Below are 20530 nucleotides of genomic sequence, written 5' to 3' on the forward strand. Positions count from 1 at the left end.
AGCAATATTATGTTGCGGATGGGACAAATGGTTATCTGTTGATCAACGAGCCTCCGAGAACCACAAAGACCATCTTCGCCAAACAATTCATTGGATTCCATTGCACAAATCCTCCATCACAGGATTGAGTTCCTCAAGAGTCTTGAAAACAATTTGGATGAGGAATACTCAAGTGAAACAGATTCAGTTTGTGCCAGTAAAACAAACGATTGTGGCGTATCACCACAAAGCTTCCACTACTAAAGAACGAGCAAGCTAAGGAGTTTAGTATTTGTTCACCAGAACAAGCTAAGGAGTTCGCTGCTTTAGAGAACAAGATTGAGGCTCTGAAAGGGAATTTTGCTTCTTTCGAATAGTTGATGAGGAGAAAAGACGATCCAGTGGACCTCTTGATGCAAACAGTAAGGGCGAAGGTGAGTCCAGTCACAATGATGAGTCCACTGATCCAGACAAAGGGTCTAAGAACTTGTTACATGCTATAGGTTTAGTAATATAAGGGTTAATTGTGTACTTTAGACCACTTCAATACAAATACATGTGTTTATGTGATAAACCTAAGTTTTAGGTCTTCTCTCAATGGCCATATATTTGTTTCTTCTTCTTCTTCTTCATAATATTTGTTTCTCTCTCTCTCTCTCTCTCTCTCTCTCTCTCTCTCTCTCTCTCTCATAATATATCAATTTTTTAGAAAAACAGATTTATTTCAGAGGAGAATCCAATGCTGATACTTCTGAAACTTTCCTAGTTTACTTGATATATCTTTTCCTGTTTCCTTAATTTTTTGGGAAAGGGAAAATAGTTAGTTTTTTGCTATCTTTGATTGGGCTTGATTTCAACTGCACCCGGGCTTGGATAACCATCAGAGGGTGCCAAGTAGGGTTTTTGGATCTCTTCCCAGACCTATTTTTCAGTTTTGAATAATTTCTTGGCTCCTACAAGGTTTGGTTTAGGGGTTCTTTGGTCCTCTACAGGTTTTTTCTTATTGGATTTTCCAATTTCAAACCTATACCATCTATTTATGATTACCTAAGCTCTTCTTGTTGCTTTAGTGAGAATTACTTGGAGTTTGTTGCCTTTGTGGGGGGTTAAACCAGTTGGGTAGTTGTCCCATATTATTCTGTAGACATGGCAAAAGGTAGTTAGGCCCCCAAGGGTAGTGAGAAGAGCTGGTTGTGTTGGGACTCTTGCTGATAGCCCATCCCTTCAGATTAGCTAGTTAAGTTGGATGGCACCAACTATTTGATATTGTCTCGTTCCTGTAGTTTGGCTATTACTTCTCATCACCTAACGAGTTATCCTACTAGGCATAGTTGTCAAATCGGGATTCGAATCGTAAATCGAAATGTCCTTGCACCGAATAGCGAATCAAATGGAAAAAGATTCGGTCATTTTAAAAAAATAGATTAAAAAACATATCTACATACTTAAATATTACATTTATCTTACAAATATGAAATATTTAGACTGAACTCAACGAAAATGTTGTTTAGTTTTTCGTTTTGTGTTATGTTATTTTTAGTAATTTTTTTTTTCATATTTTAATTATTATTTTTCAATTTTTAGATGTACCTAATCTAGGTGTGTACTTAAAAGGTAAAATATTTGTGATAGATTCTAAAAATAAAAAATAAATACAAAAATATACTAAATTTGTAGATGTATATAAAAGGTAAAAAAATAAAAAATAAAAAAAATTATCAATCATTTTTTAATCTTGATAAAGTAAAAACTCAAAACTCCAAATTCCAACACCAATAGCACAGTGACAGCAATAACAAAGGTACTAAAGTAATAAAAAGGCTCAAAGTGGGCAAACTATAAACTATTCAATTCAATTCTTGTACAACAAACAGTATCGTATGGAGTTTGTGGACCAATAGCAGCTCAAAGTCCAAGCACAACACCTCAAAAAAGTTTGTTGTAGCTTCAAGATTCAATTAAAGTTGAAGGCGCCAGGACCCAACAGCAAAAGCTACTTCTTTGTAACTAGAGAAAGGGAAAAACATTTTTTTTCTAGGGTTTTGTCGTTTAAGAGTTAATAGGCAAACCAAAAGACAATGGGATTATTATATAATAACTCAAAAGGTCTTAGAAGACCTAGTCGATCCATTCTCCAGCAAAATAAAGTAAAAAGATTGCATCAGAAATCAGAGAAATCAGAAATCATGCAATTCTGTGATTCTTATGATTCAGTGATCGATTCAACGATACAGGTGCGATTCATTGCCCTTTACGATTCTCTCTACCAAGTCGTATCGATTTGTATGCGCATCGAACCAAATTGTACGATTCAAATCGAGAATCGTACAATTCTAACAACATAGCTACTAGGGCTCTCAAGGATCGTCTTGAATATGTACCTACATGCAATAAATGTTTGTCAGAGAATGCTCGTCATGACCTAGTTGGTTAACTCCATGCAGCCTACTATTAGTTGTACTTTCTTATTAATGGATACTATGCATAAGATTTGGACAGCAGCAACTCAAACCTACTCTCAAAAGGATGATGATGCTTAAGCATGATTTGAGAAAGAAAATTAACGGGTTAGATCAGAAGGATCAGTCTCTCGCTGTGTATTATGCCGAGTTGAGCAACTTGTGGCAAGAGCTTAACTATTACCAGAACTTTCAGGTTGTTTGTTGCACAGATGCAGCTATGTTTCGAAGTGCCTGGTAGAGAAGGAGTGCGTTTATGATTTCCTTGCTAGCCTTAATTTCAAGCATGTTCATATTCGGGTTCAGATATTGGATGGCAATCCTTTTCCCACACTGAGAAAAGGCTTATGCCATTGTTCAATAGGAAAGAGTCGACATAATGTTATAGTACACTCCGTTAGTCAAGACCATTCTGCTTTGGTTGATCTTACGCTTTCACCTGATGGCAAACCAGTTTAGCCTAAGTCTGGGAGTAAGTGTGATTATTGTGGAAAAGAATGGCATGACAAAGAGTATTGTTGGAAGTTGAATGGTCTCACTACTCGAGAGCAAGGTGGTGGCCGTGGTGGTATAGTGCATTCCCAAGCGCATGTGTGAAAGGCCTCTTTTTGTTCCCCTAGTGACACTGGTGCTCATCTTTGGGTGTTTGGTTGCTCAGCTTGATAGCTCTACTTCCATAGCCTCTTCTTCTACCACTTCCTCCTCTCACTTTGCTCACACATGTATTCTTGCTAATGCACTTAGTGCATCTTCTTCCTCACCCTGGATTATCAATTCTAGCGCTACTGACCATATGACAGGTTCCTCAAGTCTTTTATATATTTACATTTCTTGCTCTAGTAAGGATAAGGATTGGGTAGTTGATGGCTCATTGTCCTGCGTATTGGGAAGAGATTTATTCACTGCTCTTCCTCTATTTCTCTGTCCTCTATTCTTCATGTTCCTAAATTTTCCTACGTACAAGTCTTTTAGGAACTGGGCACAGGGTGAATGATCAGCGGTGGAAGAGCACATGGTGGCTTGTACTTTCTAGATACCACATCATTGCCTTGTTCACATCTGTCATCTAGATATGCTCTTCAAGTTGATGGTTGATTGTCTCTACCTCTCTTACATCAACGGCATCGCCACTTGGGTAGCCCATCTTTTGGCATTTTAGAAAAGCTTTTGTCTAAGCTTTTTTCTTGTGATGCTTATGAGTTGGCCAAGCATAAACGGTATTGTTATCCTTCGATTAATTAAAATAAGTCTATTTTCCTTTTATGCTTATTCATAATACTGTGTCGCTTCTCCTGTTATCTCTCTTTCTGGTTATCGTTAGTTTGTTTTCTTTATTGATTGTTATCTTAATGTTACTTGGATTTATATACTTAGTGCTAAAAATAATTTTTTTCTTACTTTACAACTTTTGATTAGATTGTGACAAATCAATTTGAAGCCAATATCAAATTTGTTCGTAGTGACAATGGAATTGAATATATTGAAGGGTCTTTTTGTAACACTTTGGGTCTTAATCCGCCCCAATTACCCATGTCTATTAGTTGTTCAAGCATGAACCATTCACCTTGTTGAATAACTATACGTGTTTCTATTGTCATCATATACAGTCAATGTTGTTATATCATATTCCACACTTATGATTGAGAATTTGATTGTGGTTGCGGTTGCATTGAGTTAGAGATTGAAAACTCAAATTTTCTAGGTAGAGCGATCGATCGCCATACTTGCATTTCGTCCATTTCATTTTTCAAAATGCAACAATCAATAGGCGATCGATTGCTTAAGCAATCGCTTCATTGAACCATTTTTGAAAATTTTAGCAGAACAAAACGACCGATAAAGGATCAATCGCCAGCCTGACATAGCTCATTAATTCAGCTTTTGTCTCTTTCTCTCCTTGTTCACTTCTTTTCTCTAAATTTTTTTTTTTTTTTTTTTTTTTATCAACAGCGAAGAAAGATTTTATTAAGGCACAAAGCCAAAAGAAGGGATGATAAGGCTTCCTTGAAAAAAAGTACAAGTTAAAAATAACAAAAACAACAAAAAGAGGCAAAACCCAAAATGATAAAAAAAACACTACATATAACAAACTGACACACAATCTGCTGCAATCATAAAGAGAGGAATTCCTTCGAACAAAGGACTCCCTGACACCCAAAACGATACTAAATGTCGAACTTTATCTCATAAAAAATCAACATCTTGGGATTCTTCTTCAAAAAACGGCCCATTTCTCTCCAACCAAATGACCTAAAAAATTGTAAAGACAACACAAAACCAAAGCACCTTGGCCCTCTTTGACCGGCCTAATACTTGAAAATCAATTAAAGTCATTTGTGTACTTTCTTTTGGAGCCACCCACATACATTCCCCGAACAAAACAACATTTGCCATAAGCTCGCTGTCACTAGACAATGCAAAAATAAATGATCCAAAGATTCACCACTCCTCCTACACATTGTGCACTTTCTCTTTACTCTATTCTCTCTCTCTATATATTTCTCACCTACTAACTTTAACACACAACCCTAAGATTAGGCGCCTTATAGTGTGAATCACTCAAAAACTCGAGTATTAACATCCTACAGCACAGCGAGGGCTACACTTTGATCGGAGCTGATCCTTGTTTTGCCAAGTTTTAGATTTTCTTCGTTCTCCTCTTCACTTTTGAGGTAGGGTTTTCTTCTATTTGTTTAATATGGATTTAGATGAGTATATGCGGTATTTTGATATATTCCATTGGGAGATTGGTAGAGATAATTTGTGAAAACTCATGTTAGACGCTAGGGTTTGGGATTGATTGGGTATTTCTCTACAATTTTCTTATTAAATCTATTTTCTTTACATCAAATAGCATTTGGGCACTTTAATTTGTGAAAGCCCAATTTTGGTAAACCCTAAATTGTGAAATGGTTCGAATTGTAGAAAATATTATCTCTGCTTTGAAATTGAGTATAATTGCATGGGAGGGAATTGCGTAATTAAATATTGTTAGAGATTGCATCGGTGGCAATTGGTGGAGAATGGCATTGTTGTTGAGATTGACATCTTAGGATGAACTAAACCCACTTTATAATTGCATATGTGAATTGTTGTATTTCACTGAATGAAAATCCTTCATTGAACAGAGGTGTGTTGAACACATTTTTTTATAGAATTGAGTAATGATGGCATGAGCTGCCCTTTTCACAGTTTAAACATCATGGTTTTAAATTGATTGGTATGGTGAATCCAGGCAATATATAGAGATGATGATTAAGTGGCAAGAGAGTCCTCAGTGAAAAAGGGGAAACCCACATGGGAAAAGTACCCATTTGTCCTTCCAGTTAGTCCCAGTAAAGTGGGGGTTGGTTAGGTGGTTGCCTAGCGATGACTACTGGCAAAGTGATGCTTATGATAGCTCACTAGTTGATTCGGTGGCTCTTAGCGATGGCCACTGACCAATACATGTACCATGATAGGATTCACTGGAATAAAGTGATGATTTGGATTATGAAATGTATATTTGTCAAACTTATGATAACTTGTCATTTTGCAAAACAAAACTTCCATTGATTTGAGAAATCGGTAGAGTATCCAATACATATGTAGCATCATGATCATGCGCTTTGTAGGTGTATATTAATGAGTAGAAAGATTATCCTACTGGACTATATGTTCACACTACATGACTGAAATCTTTTCAGGTGTTAATGATGTGCCACGACCTTGAGTGGCTTGGATCTTGTACAAGGGCTAATTAGAGCTGCCTTGGATGTTCATCCTAGGGCCATTCTTTTGTAATATAGGTCGAATGCCTTTATATTTTGTAAGGGTTAATCCTTTTAATTGATGTAAGCCTAAGCGCATTTCTTTGAATGTTGTTATTTTGCATTACATATTGTATATTCACTCTGCCTAGATGTTGAATATGGGATGTATGTAACGAGTCAATCTCATGTACTAAATGATACCCATATATATATATATATATATGAGAGGGAATCTTTTGATTATATTGAATATTGTTCTTTATTCATTTTATTTGAGTTTATTTATTGGGTTTCGGATCTTGAAAATCTGGGGTGTGACACTTTTCGAGCCTATCTTGAGAAGCATGGTATTCTTTATCAAACTAGTCATGTCAGCAGTCTATTGTTCAATAGGAAGCATTAAATGACTCTATATTGAACTATGACTCTTCCTAAACTAACTAGAACCAAAAAAAGTAACTACTAAAAATAGTTGACTTCCAAAACCAATTTAAGACCAAATAAGAAATCTTAATAAAACTAATTAAATGATTTGACCCACAAGACAATCCATGGACCCTACAGCCCATGACATCAAATATGAAAATTACCAAAATAACCCTTACCTAATAACTCTAAAATAACAATAAAATAAGACTCTAATAACACTAGTAGCCATGACAATTTCCAAATATTGCCACTTCTTTAACTTTGCTTTTTCTTGATCTTCTTGCGGATTGCATCATGGGTTGTAAAAGATTTCCACTCATGGTGTAAGACATGTTTTTCTCCTTGGTGAGTGAGAAGTGTGTTTTGTGTAGCCTTGTTGGATTGTCTGTCAAACTATAGGCGAACATCATTTTTGGTAATAAAATTTTGGGTTATTTACATGGAAACCCCCTAAATTATTGAAAAATATCACTTTGACCCCTAAATTATGAAAGTGTACAAATAAACCCCCTAAACTATTGAGAAGTATCACTTTGCCCCCATAAACTATAAAAACATACAAATAGACCCCCTAAATTATAAAAACGTACCAATTGGACCCCCTAATAGAAGGGGTCAAAGTGAAACATGTCAATAGTTTAGGAGGTCCATTTGTATGTTTTTATAGTTTAAGGGGCAAAGCAATACTTCTCAATGATTTAGAGAGTTCATTTGTATGTTTTAAAGTTCAGGGGGTCAAAGTGATATTTTTCAATAGTTTGGGGGTCTACATGTAAATAACCCAAAAATTTTCTAACAAAGAGAGAGAGAGAGAGAGAGAGAGAGAGATCCATCTGGAACAAATTTCAATGGCTAACATTTTAAATAACTTGCCATAATTAATTATGCAATGGAGAGGTGGGGTTCCAAATGAGACACCCTCACTCCCCAATTACCACTGATTGATATATGTTAGAGATTAAATGAATTATCAGCTCATGAAGTGTAGTTTGGAAATTGTATCACCAAATGGAATAAAATCCAGTCATTTTGAAGTACTGCACATCAGTAAATGTAGGAATTGTTAATGCAATTTCTCCTTTCTTCCAGATATACATTGAAAGTAAACATAGGAATTTTTATCCAAAAATCACTATGGGCAAATCAATTTTCACCAATCAATGTCGTGAATGACTGGGCATACACACATAAAAATAATAGTAATAATAAAAATAAATAAATAAAGAGAAGAGAACAACACCACACAAAAGACAATTATAAAAACAAAACAATGAAATAAAATTAGAGATATCTTAGTGACAAAAACTAGGGTTGTGTTTGGTGTGCAACTCTAATCAATTTTTCCCCCTTATATTTGAATGTTACGTTTGGTTTTAACTTTCAAATAATGATTACAGATCAATTTCAAAATACATTTTGAAAACATGTTTGGTAAACCATACAGTTTTTGAAATTTTGGTCTACCCGGATGTCCGGCGAGTCGTTCGTCCGGTTGAACGGAACAGTACCCTTTTTCTTTTTTCTTTTTTTGCAATTGTCAATCACCACCTGTTATTTGGAAATATATATATATATATATATATTTGTTTTTGATATTTTTTAAATATAAAAATTATTTTTTTAGACCAAAATGACAAATTAGTCTTTTGAATTGAATTTTAAAAAGAGTTTGGTTATGAGTTTTGAACAGAATTTTCAATAGAGTTTTGAGTTTTGTGTTTGGTTATGAGTTATAAATTTTTCAATTAAGTTTTGAAAACTCTTTTCAAAACTCATAACTAAACAACTTTTCTCATTTCATAAGTCACATCAAAAATTCAAAACTCTTAACCAAACAAATTTTCTCTTGTCAAATCATAATTCCAAAACTTACAAACTCAAAATACAACTCTATTCTCAAATCATAATTCTAAAACTCTACCAAACACTACCTAGGATTTTTTCAACAGTTTTATGATCTCCCAAAAGTAAAAGAAACCAAAAGTTAACCTTTATGTAGTTCTTCTACAAACAAATTTCTGACTTTAGGTGAGGAAGGTGAGGCTGATAGAGCTGCAGTCAAGCAATTAATAGCGACAGCCTGTAAAAAAGTTAATAGAATTATGGTATGAGCATTAAAAATGAGTGAGGCAACAGGACAGGGCTGGACAAGTCAACCCTTCATAGATATACTAGTCCCCCCCTAACCAACACAAACCAGAAATGAAGAGTTCAAAGCAAAATGGGAACAAGTGCCCCTTTTATATTTGAGGTTTTCAATTCAATTGACAAAGTTTTATAAAATAATGTTTACTGCAAAGGAAAAAGAAAAGGTGTTTGAAGTTTTAAACAGTGTGGACCTGACCAGATAATCAAAGTCCCCAAGTCAAAGAAAGTGTCCTTTTCTCTATCCTGATTCACCATTAACCTTCACCACCCAAATAAGAGCAGGATAGGCAGGGGGCCTAACCTGCATAGCTCACCCATTGGTTTCTCTAATGGTAGAAAGCTCCACAGACAATATTTAAACAATACTAACCAACAGATTAGTCTCATCACTTCTAGGTAGAAAGCCCTCTTCAATCCTTGCTCGAAGAGATGAGATAAGATTTGGCATCAAGTCCCCCGGCATTCTTGAATATCTGCAAAATTATCACACATATATATACAGTTTATACATACTACACACACAAATAAACCACTGAAATCAGTTTGTTAGTAACCATGAAGTTTTGGTGGCAACCATTTTAGTGAGTGGGATCAGATTGTTCCCATGGCCAAATTTGCATGTAAGATTGTATTTATAGAACCACCATTAAAGGTCCTTTTGAGAATGCCACAGAAATTAACCTCGACAGCAGGAGACTCATGCAAGATAATTATCCAAATGCATTATATATTTGTTCACTACAAAAAGAAAAGCTTTGATATTTGCTCTAACACCAAATAATTTCAATGTGGTGGTGATTTTACTTTTTAACTCTTTATTTTTTTTTTTTAAATTGCCAAGTGGTCCAACAGTATGTTGGTTTAATATAAATGGACAAACGGGATGAGTTTGTGTAAGATCTAAGTTAAAAAGAAGGGAAAGAAACAAAAGAACAAAACTCAAAAAAATAAAAAATAAAAAATAAAAAAATTCTTAGATAAATTATATATTTACAAATATGTCAAAGGAATGAAACTGTTTTGGGTCCAACGAAACAAAACTATGAATCTACAACTAGAATGTAACAATAAACATTAACAAAAACCAAAATGGTTTCTCAACCAGGAAAAACAAAGTGTACCAAAAATTGGGAACCATGAGGAGGATACTTACGGTGTGGATGATATCAAAAGCATTAGAATTTTGAACAAGGATGCCAGCAATCCACCATGAGTTTCATGCTGGATTAAGTATAGAATACCTGCAGGACATTATGATATAATGAAGTCATAAAAACAACAATAACAATAATAATAAGGGTAATGCTATACAAATAGAATTTGTGTACGAAAATTCTATACAAAATGATGTGGCTCATATATAGCCGTTCAATGGAAATCAAAAAGCCCACCACTAGGAATCATAATTTCATAAATGTCATTGCCACCTCATTTTGTAGGACTTTTTTGTGTAAAATTCTGTATGTTTAGCATTTTCCTAATAATAAACGGAAACCTAAATGCAAGAGAAGTACAAGGAATCAAAAAGGAAAGGAGGTTATGCATTGACAGATTAATGTCTATCAGATACCTGTATGTAGTTGCATTAGTATCTGACCAAGGGAGCTTGAAAGTGCCGTGAAAGATCCGCATTTAGTGGATTCCTTCAATTCTGCTACCTGAAGAAAAACAGATGCAGGCCCATCCAACATGGCCACAAGAGTAGAGGCAGCTGCAATCCGTGCCTAGGTACCAGAAAGCAATACTATGTCAGCCAAAATCATCACTAAAGTGTTAGAATATATTAGTAGTATATTAGCTAGTTGTATATGAGCTGTCTACCAACCAACTTTCATGATGTTGTTCCTTAGTGCATTGCCTCTTTCGGCCACTTTTGGCCCCCCTGTACACACTCTCCCCTATAAAGGAGAGTCTTCTCTGAACATTGTAATATACAACATTCAATACATCAATCATAATACATACAATTTATTCTCTCTCTATCAATTTATCTTACATGATATCAGAGCTATAAGATTTAGGCCTATATTTCTTTCTCCCCAGCGGGCAGTCGGCCGGCAATCTTGCCTTCGCTGCCCGCTGGAGTTTTCTACACATACTCACTTGACGATCTGCGTTGATTCATGATCAGACAGTCCAATTTTGTTGCTGCCCCTTTGTTTCTGCCGCCACCGAGCTCGCCGGAGAACTCCGCCATGCTGCTCTCGCTCAGTCACCGGAGAACTCTTCTGCTCAATCCTTGATGGTGTTGTCATAGCTACACGAGACCAACACATCCATTGACGGATGCCACTGGACCATTTCAACATCTTGTGTATGCCCTTGCAACACTGACACGCACTCAAACTCATCCCCACACCCGCTGGATCTCAACCCCTTTTCGGAGCTGTTCTACAACAGGAGGTCGTGTTTTTTTTTTTTCCTCAAAACCGTATGTGTCTGTGCATGGTGTGTGGGCTGCTGCTGTGTATGTGTTGTGGCTGTGTGTGAATGGTGTGTGTCTGCTGTGTATCTGGTGTGTGATAGCCGTGTGTGCTGTGAGAAGATGAAGTTGGTGGTGTGTGTGTGTATGAACTGCTGTGTGTTGTGTATGGAGAACCAACCCGAGAGAGAGAAGTTGGGTGGGTTTCTCTTCTCTAAACCATGCTCCACAGGCTGTTAAAGCTCCAAAGCACTCTCTTCCGTCTCTAATGGACACCCTGGCCTTCCATCATTTTCTTCTACCAAACACTCACCTTTATTTTAATATTTCCAACCATTTATTTTAAACTTTTCTTCCACCAACCCACTGATTTTATATTTTATTTTATCACATACCCATCATTTCTTTTCACTTTTTCTGCCCACCACTTTCAATCAACTTGTCTTGCATAGGCGGGAACATTGATAAAGAAAAAAAAAAATATTCCAATACAACACGGCACACCACTGGCAATACACATCTGCTACATCACCTTTTGCTGGGCACTACAGTGCGAGTGTGGCTTCAAAATTTCAAAATCAAAATTTCCAAATTTCAAGATTTCAAGATTGCATTATTTTAACACTCCGAACCCCTCATCCCTTTTCTCTCTCCAGATTTCAAGATTTATACAACTGAGGTAGTGAGCATCATCCCTTTTTCCATTAATTTATTTATTTTTTTTTTATTTTTTTATTTTTTATCTCACCAAAAAAAAAAAAAAAAAAAAAACTCAACACCACCCCATTACTTTTTCTGCTCCAACACCCTTGTCCCATTCTTGCCATCCAGCTTGCACAACACCCTTGTTTTATTCCCATCAGGGTCTACACCAAAAAAAAAAAAAAAAAAAAAAAAACTTTTTTTTTTTTTAACATCTTCACTCTGTGTTGAGCTGTCTTACTCCACTTTATTAATCCCTTTGTTTCAATCTCAAATAGGTTTCTATCTTCACACCTATTTGAGTTTGAGGGGGGGTTATACATATATCATGATGAGCATGGTTACACACCATGCGAACCACCCAAGCCACCCCATGGCGCACTCCCTAAGTCGCCCCCTTGGTGCACCACCACAAGCTTCTACAACGGTCCGGCATGACCCCGTAAACTGTCCCGACATTGATTCCGGTCAGCTTCTACAACGGTCCGACATGACCCCATAAACTGTCCCGACATTGATTCCAGTCAGCTTCTACAACGGTCCGGCATGACCCCGTAAACTGTCCCGACATTGATTCCGGTCAGCTTCTACATCGGTCCGGCATGACCTCGTAAACTGTCCCGACATTGATTCCGGTTAGCTTCTACATCGGTCCGGCATGACCCCATAAACTGTCCCGACATTGATTCCGGTTAGCTTTTACAATGGTCCGGCATGACCCCGTAAACTGTCCCGACATTGATTCTGGTTAGCTCCTACAACGGTCTGACACGACCATACCGTGTCTTCAGCAACAATTTGACACAATCATACAGTGTCTTCTATCCTATTTTCCTGTTTTGTTACTCTCTCCAAACTCAAGTTGGCTAGTACCCATCCTCCTTGAGTTTGAGGGGGGCTGTTAGAATATATTAGTAGTATATTAGCTAGTTGTATATGAGCTGTCTACCAACCAACTTTCATGATGTTGTTCCTTAGTGCATTGCCTCTTTCGGCCACTTTTGGCCCCCCTGTACACACTCTCCCCTATAAAGGAGAGTCTTCTCTGAACATTGTAATATACAACATTCAATACATCAATCATAATACATACAATTTATTCTCTCTCTATCAATTTATCTTACATAAAGCACAATTAAATAAAGCCACAAAAATAACTCATCTGCAATGAAAGAAGTGAAGATACATTCATACATAGTTTCAAAATGGTATGGATACAGGTGCTGATATGGTATGGGTACGCCAATATGGTAAAATCTAAAAAAAAAAGTAAGGTACTTAGGTACGGATACGGCTTGGTACATTCATTAAAAAAATATTTATTTTTAATTTGGCGTAATCCAAAAATTAGTTAAATGGTTTAGTTGGTTAAGATCCACCCTACAAATCACATTTAATGCCAAAAGTAAGGTATAAACCCAAATTAAATCATTATATTAATAGTTAACAACCAAATCTCGATTTTAAAACCAGGCAACAGATAATAAGTCTAATGAAATTAACTTCACCTTTGTATACAAGAAAATGCTATTCCGGCTGAGGTTAAAAAATAAGAAGAAAAAATTTGGATGTGTGTTTCATGTACTCGGTTCATATGCACAAGTATCATGCAAAGTACCAATACCCAATATAGGTACAGCATCTTTGTCGAAGTACCCATGCTTCATAAATGGCCCACATGGAATAATGAAGACAGCTTTATAGTAAAAAGAGAAAAGCCAAATTGTAATTATTGACAACAGAAGCAATACCTTTAAATAAGGATCGAATAGCAAGCATGTCATTAAAGTAGCTTCATACTTCCTGTAAACAAGCATTTGCATAAAAAAACTAGGAATGCAAAAAAAGGGTAACCAAAAAGCAAAAGAAAATAGAATTAATTATCAACAAATAAGCTTCACCTTGGCTGCAGCACATCACTGGAGGGCAAAAGCATCGTCCACTGGGCAGTGAACAATTTGGGATCAGCTCGACAAAGATCCTCCGATTGGAATCAAGGGTGAAACGTATCAATATCTTAACACTTGGTTGTTAATAAGCATCAATAGATAATAATATTTTTCTCCACACAACTAAAAAACACCACTTAGGCTTCACAAGGTTGTTCTTTCGCACAAATTAAACAGATAGAACGACTGCCATCAAAGATAACATCACAAAGATGCGGAATAAAAGATGCCATCACATTACTCCAAGGTAAATTACACTACCACCCCTTGAGGTTTCTGACAATTGGGAGGACATCGCCTCAGGTTTCTAAAATAACACTTGCACCCCATGGTAGTGTTAAATGGTTGATTTTATTTGCACACCATACTCTGTCTCAATGTACATTATTTGTGTTCTGAACAAAATACAAATGTTCAGCTATCTACTTCCGAACAAAATACAAATGTTCTGATATCAACTATTGTGCATAATTTTTTGTTCAAACAACTGATTTTTTTCAGAAGTTGATATTCGGACATTTTATTTTTGTTCGGAAGCTGATATCCGAATGGCATAAATGGTGCGTATGGTCTGCAAATAGAATTACCCGTGTTAAATCCATTAAAGGAGCACATGATTTTACACTTTTACCCATACTGTTTTAGTCAAGCCCAATGTGCTTTCTCTCTCCGTCTCTCTCTAACCTTGTATTGCCATGGGGAGATAACTCCTTGTGCTATCTCCACTCTCTATCTCTCACCCAACGCAACTAAACCTACCTCCCACCCACACCCATGACATTGACAGACCAACCACCTTAATGCGCACACTGGTGAAACCCACGGCATCAGTGCCTAGACCAACAACAATAGAACATATGCAAGAAAATAAAGTAATAAAATAACAACAAAGATGAGATAAGTAGATCTTCTATTTTGGAGGAACAATAAAATGGAGAGAGAGAGGGAGAGAGAGAGAAAGAGAGAGCGATAACCATGACTAAGACAAACTATACATCTTCAACTAATACAACCCACTCCTGCAAACCCACATGCCAATTTACCTCCATTACCAGTGAGCAGCCTTGGCAATATCAACACCTCGAATATTGTACATCACACAAACATGACAATACCAATACACCTTCATTCCAACCTCTATTTCATTCAATTTGATCTTCATAGCCTAAACATCACCTCCATGTGTGAAACATAACCCACAGCCATGACTATGAAGCAATGAACCCATAGTTACAAGAATCTACCAAATCACAAGATCGAATCAAATTAAAATTCATACAATCATTAACGGGAAAAAAAATTTAAATATCTACATTTGCGATTTGTTTTAATTCAGCCAAAAATACACTAAAAAATTGGCAATTGATCATTGTTGAAAACCCTATCTTTGACCATCACCATGAACACACCTTCACTTGCACGACATCATCTTCAGAGGCGACGTGGTTGTAGTGATGATCATCGCAGGGGGTGAAAACTATTATAGAGAGAAGAGAAGAGAGGAGAAAAAGGAGGAAAGACAAAACAGCGTGCTTTGTGATCATCGTAGTTTGGTGGAATCAACATGGTGCTTGGTAGAGAGCGGCAGCGGCACATGGTTGTGGGTGGAGAACGGTACTAGAGGCGTTCAGGGCAGCGATATGTAGCAATAGATAGCAACAGAAACTTCTTGATTTCTAAAGATTGGAAAGTTGTGTGTGTGTGTGTTGTTGACACATAAATTTAAACCAAATTTATGATAAGGTTTCAAATTCAATGGGATGATGAGTCCACCGAAACATAAAACCTTTGAACCCATGTGAGCCAATTGATACGTGGAGAATGACACGGTCAATCAATCGACGGCACATACAGAGCCTACCGTAGAAATGTTGTAGGAAATCACTACTTAAAATGATCAATATGATCCGTTGAAGTACATGAAAAAGTACAATAACGTCATATTTTAACGATGTCATTCAAGATATTCAAATGACACATGGAGACTACAAGACTTGAAGTACAGCACGCTCAACCAAAGGATGATGCCTATGGAACCTACTGCAAGGACACTACAAGGGATGAAATCTGGGAGATCACTGCAATCAACAAAGTTCGTTATGATAACATCATAGTGTTATAAATTTGAAATAGAGATAAGGCACTCTTATCACATAGATGGCCAACTATAAATATGGGGACCATCACACAAGGGTGGGGGATCATAAATCAAAAGAGAAAACAGAGATTAGAGATTAACTAGAGAGATGCAAAGAAATCAGTAGTCAAAGAAGTCTTCATAAGAAAGAAGAAAGACCAAAAGAACTCAAAAACCTATACTACAAACATATAATGTGAGCAATAGGTAAAGGGTTCCAAGCCCAACAATTGTAGCTTGCATATTCAGGGATTTTAAACCTCCAGCAATTCAATAAAAATGTTTCTTTTTTCTTAAATTTTATGTTCTTCACTAATCGGGGGTTTCATTTGTTCAAAATGTGTAATTAATGATTGGGAATACAAATCGAAAATAGGAGTCTACCATCAAATAATCAACACTGTTTGGTCCAAAAACTAAACAGTGGCCATTTGTAACATAAATTTTGAAATGTGTCGAAACATTTCACGCTTCGAAATTTGTGTCTACAATGTGTAATACGTAATGTCATTTGTATTTACATTCATTTTTGATGGAGGGGACACAACCCTTATACAACCAAAAAATAAAGAAAAGGCAACAAGAAGAGAAAAGTACACACACACAAACACACAAAAAAGCTCCAAATACAGTGCAAACAAAGAACTTCAAACTAGTGTCAAACTCATAAAAGATGTTTTCTCCTCTTTTATCATCAATTCCCATTTATCTCTTCCAACCTTTCCAATAACAACATACTTGATGTACGACAGCGCTGTGAGAACTGTAATGCTGGATTTCTGTGGGTTTCTGCTGTGGTTTCAAGCTGAAAAGTAATGGGCAATTTAGGGCTTCTATTAGCTTATGGAAGAATTAGGGTCAGGGCTTAATGTAATGAAAAGGAATATTGATTTTTGGGACCGTTCTGGGTGCTGCAACAGTACCCGTGAACAGTGTTTTGGGCTGTTAAAAGTGCTGAAAATTCAAGAGGGAAAGAAGGAGAAAAAGAAGAAGAAGATAGTTTCTAGGAATCACTCCTAGAGGCCTTGGGCATAAAATATTTACTCTATTAAATTATAAGAATTACATAGTTTTATATAGAACTATGAGACTTCATAAACCAACTAGAACCAAAAAAGAAAACTACTAAACTACTTTGACTTCGAAAATCAACTTAAGACCAAATAAGAAACATAAATAAAAATCAATTAAATAACTTGACCCCTACAGCTCATATCAGCAAATGTAAAAATTACCAAATTACCCCTAACCTAGAAATCCTAAAGAACATAAATATAATCATAAAATAAGACACTAATAATACTAGACACATAATTATATAAGATCACAATCAGTTTCTCTTTAAAATCATGCCAATTTCTAAATATCGTCACTTCTTTGAATTTACTCTCCCTTGAGTTTCTTATACTCTACATCAATACTTCTCCTTAAAACTGCCTCCTAAATTCTGCCATGCGCATAAAGAAAGGACTAACTATTTTCTTCTCCCAACAACGCCACTTAGATGCCTCACAAGCCTTTATTCAAGACTTTTCCCCCTTTCCCTTCTCCTAACTAACCTTTACAGAATGCCTAAACATTGTACAATCAATGATCTTTTGTTCCACCATTCTATTATCCTCGAACTCCTGCTTCTTGCTATCCTCAACGGTCTCACAAGTGTTGTGATCGTTTTAATTTTCCTAACTCCTCTTATTCTGCTGAGTTTCGCTCTTTCTTGTCTTCTATTCATTCTCTTTCTGATCCCATCTCCTATAGGAAGTTTGTCCTTGATCCTCTTTGGCAACAGGCTATGAATGAGGAGCTTTCTACTTTGCATAAGAATGGCACTTAAGGCCTTGTTCCATTATCTTCCGGTAAGCATGTTGCTGGTTGTCAATGGGTTCATAAGATTAAAACTAAAGCTGATGGTTCTGTAGAAAGATAAAGTACTCATTTAGTTGTTAAAGGTTTTGCTCAAGAATATATCATTGATTATGAGAAGACATTTTCTCCTATTGCCAATATAACTGTTGTTCATAATCTGCTCTTGTTGCCAAGATGACCATTGTTCGTACTTTGCATGTTTGCCTACATCCTCTTTGGAACTTTGTACTTTCCCTGATGCTAACTAGACAAGCGTTGCTATAGAGCATAAATAAATCAACTATTGAATTTTGTGTTTGTCTAGGTAGTTCTTGTGTTTCTTAGAAAAATAAAAAGAAGACTGCTGTTACTCTTTCCTCTGCTGAGGCTAAATGCCGTGCTATGGCTACTACTACCGCTAAAATTGTTTGGTAGTGTTAGTTGCTTGAGGATCTTGGCATTCCTTTGTCTGCAGACTCTGCACCTACTCCTATGTATTGTGATAATAAAAGTGCGATTCATATTGCTCATAACTTTGTTTTTCATGTGCAGGCCAAACATGTTGAAATTGATTGCCACAGTCATCTTCAGCTTCAGACTTTATCTTTCCCCGTCTCCTCTACTATCCAGGTGGCCTTCTTTTTCACCAAGTCTCACACAGTTTTACGCTTCCGTTTTCTACTTGACAAACTCTCACTACTTTCTACTGTCACATCCTAAGTTTGAAGGGGGATGTTAATATTATACTGTATATTGGAGGTGTTTGGTGGAGATTATTTTAAGCTAAAAGTTGATAATCAAAAAACATAAGCTAAAAGCACCCCTCTCCCAGTTTCTAAAAAATCAATTTTGTTTAGCTTATTTAAGTTATTTCTGTCTAATAAACTATAAGCAAAAGTTGCACCAAAAAGTCCAGCACAAACTCCCAAATCAAAATAAGCTATAAGCTGCTTGTATAATCCCCACCAAACACTGTCTATTATTTAGCTTGAGAGTAGTTTAGACCTAATTATCACTCCTTAAAATTGTTAAAAACCTCAAGGGGGTGTGTTAATGTATTTACCCTTAATCTTACTATTCTAATCCAACAAGAGAAAAAACAACAATGTCGCGAAGCAGGAGAATAGAATTAAAAAATAGAACAAACCACATTATTATTAGATTGTTATCTCAAGTGCCACAAAATTGAATTGGAAAACAATAACACTTTGGAGAAATTGGTATATTTGAAAAAGATAGGTCAATACTACAATATGATAATTGGTAAGTAGAATATTTTAGAAAACATTCTAATTGTTAGCATATTATATTAAGTGTTAGCATATTATATTAGCCGAAAGGTACACTAGGGTCTGTCTGTAATCACTGTAACCATTTTATGCACTCAGGGATAGCACTCAGGGATCATCTTGTAATTGCATTTCTTGTAAACCCTAATCTTCTTTTATAAATAGGGGGTGATATTCTATCATTCCCCAAGCTGGTTACCCAAGCTTCATGGTATCAGAGCTACACCTCTAGGGTTAGGGTTCAAAACGTACCTAGTTCCAGCCGTCCTCTGTATCGTCTTCGTCTTCGTCCCTCAGCTCGTCTGCTTCGCCTCAGCCCGTCGATCTCCTCCAGCCGTCATCGCCCTCGTCTGCTTCGTCTGCTCGTCTGCTTCGCCTCAGCCCGTCGATCTCCTCCAGCCGTCATCGCCCTCGTCTGCTTCATCTGCTCATCAGCTTCGCCTCAGCTCGTCGATCTCCTCCAGCCGTCATCGCCCTCGTCGTCCTCATCTCTCTCGTCTTCATCACTCTGGTATCTCATATATAAATATATATATATATATATATGCTAATATATATAAATACAACCTGATATAGATATTTATATATATATAAATACATGTATATATAAATAAATCAATATATATATAAAAAAAAAAACAAAAAAACAAAAAAAAAACCAAAAAAAACAAAAAAAAAAAAAAGAAAAAACAAAAAAAAAACAAACAACAACAAAAAAAAAATGGTTTCTTAATTTTTGTTATGTCTTTATAGTAGTCATTGTGCCTGTTATCTCACTACCACCTTCCGGGTTTGTGATTGTCACTAGTTTTGTTGCGGGTTCGGTAGTATTGTATCCATGACAGATTCCACCAGTGTGTCCCCTTCTTCTCAAACACCAAAGAGTGAGAGTCCCATTCTACCTACTACCATGACTGAGAACCCCAACCCTAGTCTGAAAATCACCACCTCTCTATTTAATGGTCAAAACTACCTAGCATGGTCTCAAAGTTTGACTTTGTTTTTGAAAAGCAGAGGGAAGATGGGGTATGTTGATGGCAGGATACAGGCACCTAGTACCACTGACTCAGGTTATGACCAATGGGAGATTACCAACTCTTTGATTATGAGTTGGTTTATCCATTCGATGGTTCCAGAACTTGGTGAGGGCTACTTGTCTATGGAGACCGCCCAGGACGTTTGGGAGGCTGTGGCTGTTACCTATTCCCGCAAAGGAAATTTTTCACAGCCATTTGAGTTGCGCCGCTCTATTGAGAGCTCACTTCAGAAGGAGCAAACTGTTCTTCAGTACTTCACTTTCCTCACCAACGGCTGGAAACGCCTTGACCACCTGGAAGATTATAAGCCCGTTTGCCCTACTGATTCTATCGGGTACAAAAAGTTCATCGCACGGGAACGGGTCTTTAAATTTTTGGCCGG

The 20530-nt window shown here is 36.5% G+C and overlaps 1 protein-coding gene across 10 annotated transcripts in view; it reads right to left on the reverse strand.

Annotated features, from left to right (window-relative positions):
- The window catches only part of LOC114268649 (ARM repeat superfamily protein), a 127360-nt gene that overhangs the window by 89647 nt on the left and 17183 nt on the right, over positions 1–20530 (reverse strand). For all 10 annotated transcript variants that reach the window (XR_014366719.1, XR_014366720.1, XM_082925247.1 and 7 more), the window contains 6 exons: positions 13793–13872; positions 13643–13694; positions 10338–10491; positions 9921–10008; positions 9138–9240; positions 8609–8699 (listed from right to left, as the gene is read on the reverse strand). Coding sequence is in view for 8 of the 10 variants with exons in the window: in XM_082925247.1 (XP_082781373.1) it covers positions 8609–8699; positions 9138–9240; positions 9921–10008; positions 10338–10491; positions 13643–13694; positions 13793–13872 (568 nt within the window). In the remaining 2 variants the exon portion in view is untranslated. The remainder of the gene's footprint in view (positions 1–8608; positions 8700–9137; positions 9241–9920; positions 10009–10337; positions 10492–13642; positions 13695–13792; positions 13873–20530) is intronic.

This window comes from Camellia sinensis, chromosome 4, assembly GCF_055761805.1.
Source record: "Camellia sinensis isolate YWXY chromosome 4, ASM5576180v1, whole genome shotgun sequence".
NCBI classification, from domain to species: Eukaryota; Viridiplantae; Streptophyta; class Magnoliopsida; order Ericales; family Theaceae; genus Camellia; species Camellia sinensis.